Source organism: Gadus morhua, chromosome 23 (assembly GCF_902167405.1).
Source record: "Gadus morhua chromosome 23, gadMor3.0, whole genome shotgun sequence".
Lineage (NCBI taxonomy): Eukaryota > Metazoa > Chordata > Actinopteri > Gadiformes > Gadidae > Gadus > Gadus morhua.
In genome coordinates this window covers 9463126-9472927 of record NC_044070.1, presented here as the reverse complement: position 1 = coordinate 9472927, position 9802 = coordinate 9463126, and the positions used below count along the sequence as shown (strand labels likewise).

The window sequence follows — 9802 nt, the reverse complement described above, 5'->3', positions numbered from 1 at the left end:
AATAGCGCTCACCTTCAGTTGACAAGGTGGCCATGGATACCTATAGTCTATATAGGCCTTCACATTAACAGCAAGTCCAATGGAAAAGGACGCATCATAGAGTGAATATCGCTATATTTAGAAAACTTCATGGCTCTCTCACCAGAGAAACACATTTGATTATAACAAATATGGATCTGACCATTTAAGCTGTAGTTCTTTCCAGGTGACGTAACGGAAGATGGTTAGAGGTCATGCCACTAGACAGTCTGGTGTTTGTGAGGGAGCTTGGTCTGGTGGAGGGTTCACTGGTTGTGGGTGAGGGTAGTTTTGTTATGGATAAGGCTGGTCTGGTAGGTTGGTCGGTACCGCCTGGTCTCCAACTGGAGGCCCAGAGCTGCTCATCCTGCAGTGTGGGGGATCCAAATCTTGGCACTAATTATTGTCCTGTCATCAACAATGACAACGTCAATGTTCCCTCCATACTCGTGTTAACATCCAACTCAACTACTCCCTCCCTCCCCACTCTCCTCCCCCACCCTCCACGTCCTGCCCCTCTTCCCCATCCTGTTTCTCCCCCTCTCTATCTACTGCGTCCTCTACTTATTCCTCGCCTTCTCTCTCCTCTAGCTCCCTCCTCGTCTCCCCCTCTCCATCTCCTCCCCCTCCCTCATCCTCTAACCCTCCCTCTTCCCCCTCCCTTTTCCCTCTCTTCCTTCCTCCCCCACCTCCTCATACTCCTACCTCTCCTCCCTCTCTCCCTCCCACCCACTCCTCCTGCTTTTCCAGCTCGGTCTCCCTATTCTCCTCCCTCCTTTACCTCCCCCTCCTCCCCCTCCTCCTCCATCTTGAAGCACAGCTCTGTCACTGCTTGGTAAATGATCAGTGGGATCAATGAGCTCTACGGTGTCTGTTTACTGAGGTGAGATGACAAAGTGTGAGCCAGTCACATCATCTTCATCAACACCACCATACCATCTGCTCTGCACCTCCTCCCCAGGCCTCGGAGAGTGAGAGTCCTGAGAGAGTCACTTCAAGGTCAATACTGGGCCCAAAATCCAGCCAACTTTCAGTTTGTTGCATGGGCAGGAGAGAGAGAGAGAGAGAGAGAGAGAGAGAGAGAGAGAGAGAGAGAGAGAGAGAGAGAGAGAGAGAGAGAGAGAGAGAGAGAGAGAGAGAGAGAGAGAGAGAGAGAGAGAGAGAGAGAGAGAGAGAGAGAGAGATTCATTAGCGCAGGGCTAATGGCCTCGCACAGCAGGGTAGCAGCAACAGTTGCTCTGTGGGCTGGGATAGCAGGCGTCTCCGTGAGTGATGGGGAGCCTCTAAATGTTAATTAATGAGGTAAGGGGAGGATGCAGGAGATGGGCCCATCGCCAGGGAGGGTCGCCGTGGAGACATTGATGCAGAGGGAGCCAGGACCGCTAGCTGGGCTCACCTGCTATGTGTAGCCACTAAAGGGAGTCGGTAGGGACTGGGTTGGCATGCTAAAGCTAGGCTAATCCCCTCCTGCTGTGCAACCATTGACGGGACTGGGTGAAGGCAGGCTAAAGCTGGCCTATCCCTTCCCCACAATACAATGCCAGCCGACTCAGTTGCCAGGAGCGTCATTCTTCCTGAGCGATAGCTCATTAAATAATAATGGGAAGTTGCTGACGGTCTAGCATCAAAGGAGGTCCATCACCCAGCCTTCCATCTTCATTGAGATCATTTCTTTGAGTTTCTCAATTCTCATTTCTCTCACATCAAAGAGTACAACATTGAATATGCACTAGTGGTATAGAAGAAGTAGAAGTAAAGAAACTTGACTGATGCATAGCTCCATCCCAACCTGCTACGTATGTAGCAGCTCATTGATTATATGTTCTGAATCGACACCACCAAGGCTCTTAAACAACATTTGCGGTTGTCCTGGTGACAAACGACTATATCCTGTTATCAAGTGGTTCTTACAACGCCTCCTTAGTCCTGTCAGAGCTGCCTTTCTCCAACTACTATAACCACCACATTAGCAAATGTCGTCTCTGAGAGAGGTGCGCTTTTACTCTGAAGGATCCAACGTGCCTTTACTCTGAAGGCTGAGACATGACGTGATGCATGGAGTGGGAGCAGAGACGGCCAACCATTGAGCGGCTAATGATGCGACTCACTGAGTCGCCATCTTGGTTCTGATCTGTCTCATGTGCCAAGCATTAGATTATACCTCTGGCGGCTTCTATTATGGGATGTTCTCCTCCACTGACCCCAGTAAATCAGCGGCTGTGTCCAGGAGCATGTTGTCTGATGTAGAAGCCCCCTCAATGCGGTAAATGTTTTTCATGTTGATGTGTTTGTGTCCAGTGTTTTATAAGGGTAAAGCTGACTATTTCACTGTAATAATTTTAGTTGCTGTTATGCTTTCTTAACCTCTTTGCTTGGGATATAATTCATCGTAACAACACAACGTGTCTAATTAGAGTTGGGTTTCAAGACACAGAAATAGACAATCCGAACCGTGTTGATTTGAACCTTGTTCAGAAAGACAAAGCACTTCTTGTAATTAAAGTAAGAATTTATTCATCTCTCCTCTCCACCTCCCACCACTGAGCCACACAGCACACATTGGTATCACAAGAAAAGAAGCAGAGTGTAATTAAAGGCCACCAAGCTAGGAACCACATCCCCACACAGCAGACACCGAACACAGCTGCTTACCGGACGCAGCCCGGCTGCAGAGACGTGCGGATGCCAAGTCTCCACGAAACACAGAGCCCACAGACATCAAACAGGTGTTCAGCCGGTCGCTAGAGGGCCTCTCGCTGCACACGGAGCCTGGGAAAAAGGACGTCTCCCGGCTGGGAGGACGCTCCAGTAACGGGGGGGGGGACACAGTGAGCGTCTATGTGGACATCGTCTGCATGAAACACTGAGGCTTCTCATCTGCACATCAAGTTACTGAGGAACCTCTCGTCTTTTCACCCAAATCGTTACACGCTTATTTCATCTGGGATTAATGAAGTAAATCTCATCTGCTCTCTGGAAACGGAAATATACCAAAAGCAGAACCTCAACAGAGTATGCATCCCTTTTTTGTCGTCCTCTGATAGGAGGATGTTTTTTTTTTTCCAAACCTCTTGATTGGTTGAGATTTGGGCGATTTTTGTTTCTTCTGACTGGATGATATTTAGTAATCCTATGAGTAGCGTCCTTCAGCCTGTGTGCTGGACATTGTCTACTAGATCTGGAGCCTGTCTAGAGCCTGTTTGTACCTGGTCTAGATCACACATTAGCAGCATGGCTGGGGGCGCTGGGTAAAAGCTGTGGCTAGAGACCTTTCAAGGCTGTCCGTTTCCTCTCTCTGATCCCCATTGGGCCCTCCTCCTCTGCTCTGATTCAATAAACCCGGAGGGGACTTATAGTAATGATATTCATACCTCCTATGGGACCAATAAACACTTTTTCTCCACTCAGAAGACCTTCAGGGTCTGTTTATTTTGCCGTCGTATAATGAGGACATGAAGTATAAATGTTAACAAGAGCACAGATTCTCTCATATAATCACAAGTGTTAAGCCAGCAAACAGCCATGACATCTTTGAGCTCTTACAAGCTTTTTCTTGCGTGACAGATTAACCTTTTTATATTGGGTTTACAAAAATACCATATAGTTTATGTCTATCACAGAGCAAGACAACATAACCAACACCCTTCATCATATCTGTTATAAGCTATTTTTTTACATCTCTATACAGCAGCGGTTTATAATCCTTGTTAAAGGGTACAAAGTCGACATATTTATATATTATGTTAAATTATATCATTTTGATGATATTTCCTCTGTACATGAATGTCAGTTCAATAAAAGCACTTATGAATATTAACATTTCGGTTAGAAAGCTGTGACTCAAGAAACAAGGCAGGGCATGAATACAAGATGAGCATCAATGTGAACATGAATATTAGAGAGGTCTTCATAAAGTACTTATCATCTCTCATCAGTTATGAAAAGATGGAAAGTGAGAGACGGGGGAACTGGAGAGAGAAAAAGGGTAGAGAGAGATTGTGAAATGGAGAGAGAGGTTGTGAGAGGGAGAGCCCAATAGACATGTAACAGCACTCAGAGCTTTCCATCAAATGTATTAAAGCCCTGGTAAAAGTTATTGGCATTCCTCTCCAGACGACTGCTTGAAGGACAAACCTTTCAAACCAAACTAACATAGGGAATGTAATGTTTCCAACTGTATAATGAAAGCTTTCTCCTTAAACATTTCCCTTTACACATTGGTTGATCTAATAACACCCTGACATACAAGCAACAACAAAAAACTCCTCAATCAAGCAAACTAACAATTCACACGTCTTTGTCTGGTTCCATCTGCAAAAACTCCAGTCAAGGTTCAGTGCCATACGTAACTCCTTCGACTACAAGAGAAACACGTCAACCACTGTAAACAAAACCCCACAGCGTCCAATCAGAGTCCTACATGGTGTGTCAGCTGACCTGCAGCGTGTAGCCCAGCTTCCTCATCAATCCCCCACACGTGTCCTCTATCAACCTCACGTCCTCCCCGGACATCTTCTGCCTCCAGGCGTGGATGGTGGCGGGGGACACCTCCCCCTCATACTGCAGGGAGTACAGGTTGGTGGAGGTGGACACCAGCAGCTGGTTGAGGGAGGCGGGGGACAGGGGGACCCCCAGGAACCGGTGGATCCTCTGGGCCGTCTCCTGGGGGAAGACCACCATGTCCTCAAACCTCACCTGGAGGAAGGAATCCGCCGGGAGGGTCTGGCCCACCCTAAGCACAGCGGCGGTGTGGGCCAGCCACAGGTGGGCCAGCAGCAGAACCGGGCTGTTCTGGGAGCGGGAGAGGAGCCCCTGTAAGGTCCTGAACTCTGGAGCCCTCTGGACCCCCTCCTCCTCCCTGAACATCAGGGACAGGTGCTGGGGGATGTTCTTTAGGGAGTACAGGCTGGGTTTGCTGTTGTACAGCATGAGATAGATCCAGGCCCGCGGGTCCCGGAGCAGGTAGAGGGACCTCATGGAGGGCCCCAGCGCCTCGTGAAGGAAGGGCAGCTTGAGGGGCCAGCTCCCGCTCCTCAGGCTGAGCACCACGCGGGCCTTGGGGTGCTCCGCCATGTGGCGCCTCAGCTCCATCACGTACTCGGCGTCGCGGCCCGCGCTGGCCCTCAGCTTGCCTTTCAGCTCCGCCGCCGGCTCTCGCCTCGTGGCCCTCCGCCTCTTGTCTCTGGACCCCCCTCCCCCGGCTCTCTGGGGCGGTCTGGCCCGGCCGCCCCCCTCCATCAGCTGGATGTTCTGCAGGTGCAGCTTGGTGTTGAGCACAAGGGAGTGCAGCCATCCCTGGAGGATCTTATAGCGACCCTGCAGGGCGTCGGCCTTCGACCACTCGAAGGCGTCCACCAGGGAGTCGAACTCAAACTCCATCTCGGGGACGTCCACGTGTTCCGTCGGGACTCTGACGTAAACAAAGTCTGAGTTGTTGTAGAAAAGGTGCTGCAGTATCTCCGCCCCCGAGCCGGGCAGGGTTGTTATGACGATGGTGGGGAGTGGGTTGTCGTCGGGTACGCTCTGTTGTTTGTTAGCGTCGCCGCTGGCTCCTTTCCAGTTCACCCCACAGAGGAGCTGCTGGCGACAGCTGTTGGACACGAGCAGCAGCTCGGCCATCCACAGGAAGAGCACCAGGAGCAGGGTGTAACGCATGGACCTGCTGGAGCACAGGTGCAACTTCCTCTGCATGGTCAGCAAGCCAATCACCACGCAGAGAACCAGCCCCGCGATCACGTTCACCGTGAAGCCAGCGTCAAACAGCTGCTCCTCCACCAGCGTCTGTTGAGGAATCACTTTTGAGCCAAGGCCAAACCTCAAGACCTCTTTTCTATCCTCCACTTTAGAATAACCTGCAAAGCCCAAGTAGCTGAACCTGGCTCCAATGTCTTTGTAGTTTGTAGCAATAGAGACGATCTTCTCTGTGTTGTTTATGGTTAAAGAAAGCTTCACTCCGTTTCGGTTGTTGTCTATGAATCTACAGCCCGAGACTTGGACGTACGGTCCGTGCATCACATAAGCCACCCTGGTGACGGCTCCGGTCATTGGAAACGTTGCGTTTACAAACTGGGTCCACCTCTTTTTAAACTCTGCTGCCTGCTCGGCCTCCTGTATCCTGGTGTCCGGGCTGTGGCCGCGGCTGTCGAACCAGAACATCTTATAGTGGGCGTCCCACACGTCCATCAGGGCCCCGTTGTAGCGGTCCATGAACCTGAAGGGAACGTACTTGAAGTCAATGTCCAGGTTGTGGAAGAAGGCACTCATGGAGCTCAGGGGCGAGTCGTTGCTCTTCTCCACGTGGTCAACCACCAGCAGGGTCTGGGAGTTGAGCAGGACCAGCGCTCGGTACACGCTCCTCAGCCCCATGGCCGGGGAGTAGGCCCCTACCGCCTCCCCGCTCACAAACATGGCGTCTCCGTGGGAGGAGGCGGCCACAACCTCCCCGGCTGTGTCCCCCACCCCCTTCTCGGTCCAGCGCAGCCACTTGGCGCACTCCCCCAGCTGGCCCTCCCATGGGCCGTTGCACTGGCTGCCGGGTGACGGGGCGAACACCAGCACGTTGTTCAGGAAGCTGTGCTTGGGCCCGTAGAGCGCCTCTGACACAAACACCTGCCCGTTAGGGGCGAAGGTGAAGGAGTTCTGGTCGGGGTGCTCGTGGCCGGGGTTGAAGCTGTTCCAGCCGTCCAGCCAGGAGTAGGGCTTCTCGTGGACCAGGTCGTAGACGGCCCGTCCTCCCAGCTTCCCCGACTTAAAGGAGACGAAGGTGTTGCCCTGGGCGCTGGGCCGCCCCGCCCCGTAGGTGACCACGCCCCAGTTGGAGAAGACGTGCATGCGTGCCTGGGCATGCCCGTGCGGGGGCTGCGGCGCCAGCCCCCCGTCGTACCAGATGTACTCCGTGTGGAGGGTGGCCCAGCGCTGGGCCGACGACGGGCTCATGGGCCCGTCCTTGGGCCGGTGCTTCCTGATCTGCTGGGCCAGCCAGTTGCCGGTGCCGTTCCTCATGACAAAGGCGTCCAGGAAGACCAGCTGGCTCTCGGGGCCGTAGAACCAGTTGTAGTTGGAGTCGGCGATGCCCACGGTCCTCTGGTAGCCCGGCAGCAGGGTGGCGTAGTAGAACCAGAAGTGCTCGCGCAGCCAGTGGTTGTGCGTGTTGTCGATTTCAAAGTGGCGGCGGGCCAGGAAGACGTACTGCGTGATGGACTTGGCCGTGTAGCTGCCATAGGCCACGCCCTCGTCCAGGGAGCCGTCCACCACGTGGTTTAGGAGGAACAGGGTCTTCTCCATGTAGTTCACGCACGCCTGCTTCCAGATCATGGACACGGGGTCTCGTGCGGTCCCCACCACCACAGCGCCCGTCAGGATAGCTAAGATGTTAGTGGTCTGGTGGTTCTGCAGGTACTGCTTCCCCCAGCCCCGGTGCTTGGACAGCTCGTACAGCTCCTCCGTCTCCGAGCGGATCCTCTGGAGGTACGTCTCCCGTCGCTGCTCGTCCAGGAAGGAGTGGATGAAGTCATAGGCGGTGGCGAACCCTGTGAGGGAGTGGGCCGCTGGTACTTCGTCATTGGGAGCGCTGGTCACCTTCCAGTCGGGGTAGGCCGCCATGCGGTCCATGAAGTTGAGGAGAAAGTGGGACGCAGCACTGTCCTCTGGACACAGGAGACAGTAAAGAGCAAGGGGCGGGAGATTGTTACCGTAAATCTCGTTCCACTTGCCAGTGAATGCCTGGTGATTCGCGGGAGGCATGTAGAAGGCAGCGTTGGACAGCATGGAGAGAACGGCAGCACGGATCACTTTAAATATGTGGCTGTGTGTGGTGGACGACCGCTGCCTCAGCTGAACTACGTCCTCGGGGTTAAAATACAGGAGTGGATGGAAGCCACCGCTCTGCCGCCCGCCGTCTTTCCCCGGAGACAGCTTGACGTCCAACAGGCCATCTGTCAGCATGTCCGACGCGTTAAAGACCCCAGAAAAAGCGACTCCCCCGGAGAAAAGGGAGAGTAAACCGGTCCAATATATAATCCAGTGGCGTGCCATTGTGCGTGCGGGTTTGTCGTCTTTGTAATTCCAGTTCAGCGAGAGAGAAAAGCACTCAGTCTGTCATTTATAACTGGAGTAGAAATATATACATTTGGGATTTGTAAACAAAAAATAAATGTATATAAATCCATTTGACGTCCATGCGCGATCCTACCCATGTCCAGTCAATTATATTCAAAAACAAAACTTAACTTTTTTGTCATCCATTCCAATGTTTCATTCACATCGCATGAGGCGGAAAAAAAGGAGAGTTAGCCTACATCCGATCCCATTTCTTGTCCATCGTTTCCGTGTATCAGTCTGGAAATCAAACCCAACTTATTTGGCTGCAGACGACGCAGCAGAGTTCATAGTAAATGAATCGAGTGCAGGAAAACAAACCCTCTGCGTGTAGCGACACGTCCTACTACTACTACCAGGGCGGCTGGTAGCGGGCACCTTGCCGACCTCGGAGCGTAGTCCCCGGTTCTCCAGTCGTGTACTGTAAACCCCCCTCAAATGGTTCTTATCTCCACAACTCTTCCTCCTGGACCCACACCGCTTTCAACCCCGGTTGTCCGGACCGATCCGATCCTCAGCGACCCAAGGCGTGCTGTCCTCCCCGACCAGGCGTCAGCATCCTCGGCCACGCAGCGGCGGGAGCCCCGCGTCTCGCTTGCGGTAGAAAACATGTCGCTTCTTCTCTCACCCCTTTCGGAGACTCGCTGGGTTCCAAGCTTTAAAGGACGCGGATGTCAGGAAAGGAATCGGTTGATTTCCATTGTTGTTTTTTTACCGCTCTGTTATTTGGGCTATTTGTTCCGCTGCCGAGTCGGCGAGGAGAAAGTTCCCCTCGCTCCACAAGTATTCAAAGAATGAGATGATGCGGTGGGACGTTCAGGAAACGGACAAAAATATTTCCATAGTTGAGAGACAGCATAGCGTCAGGAAAACACGTGCATGTTAACGGACTAGGTACACAGTTATTGTCTTTTACCTGACATTATCACAAGCTACCTTACACTATAGGCCATAAGACACTCCTTCCTCGGTGAGTTCACCTTCTGACTGCTCCACACAGTCTGTCTGCTGGTTCTCTGCAAGTGATGATAAATGACTCCGTATTAACTGTAGAGGGAGCCTCTCTCTCTCTCTCTCTCTCTCTCTCTCTCTCTCTCTCTCTCTCTCTCTCTCTCTCTCTCTCTCTCTCTCTCTCTCTCTCTCTCTCTCTCTCTCTCTCTCTCTCTCTCTCTCTCTCTCGCTCTCTCTCTCGTGGAAGGTATGTTTATTCTGAATATATAATTTATTTTGAATCCATATATTATTCTATTCATATTAATCTAATACCAAAGTAAAGTTGCATGCTTGCTAAAAACAAGGCGGTAAAGAAACTGGCCAATCGGCATCCAGTGTATCTATCACCATAAGCCCAGGAACCAGAGCTATACATCACCATGTTACAGCTATAGCTACTCTAGCATTTTACCTATATCCTTTATCTATTAAAGTCACACACACAAGACTTTCCATGCATTAGATCTATACTACAATATTGGAGCATAATATAGAATTAAACACAAATTCAAAGTACACATAATGTTAATTGGTATGTACGTAACAAATATATATACTATAAATATATAAAAGTATATCATATATACAATACTATAAATCTATATAGATATATAGGATAGTATGATGATCACATCCTACTTGGGTGAGAGAGTGATGACTGAGGGAGTGAGAGAGTGATGGATGATGCAGTAAT

At 51.4% G+C, this 9802-nt stretch overlaps 1 protein-coding gene across 1 annotated transcript; it reads right to left on the bottom strand.

Annotated features, from left to right (window-relative positions):
* Positions 1-2506: 2506 nt before the first annotated feature.
* Positions 2507-9136, bottom strand: dselb (dermatan sulfate epimerase like b). The gene has a single exon (XM_030349454.1). The coding sequence runs from the start codon at positions 8050-8052 to the stop codon at positions 4447-4449; it is 3606 nt and encodes a 1201-aa protein (XP_030205314.1). The 5' UTR covers positions 8053-9136; the 3' UTR covers positions 2507-4446.
* Between the last annotated feature and the right edge of the window lie 666 nt (positions 9137-9802).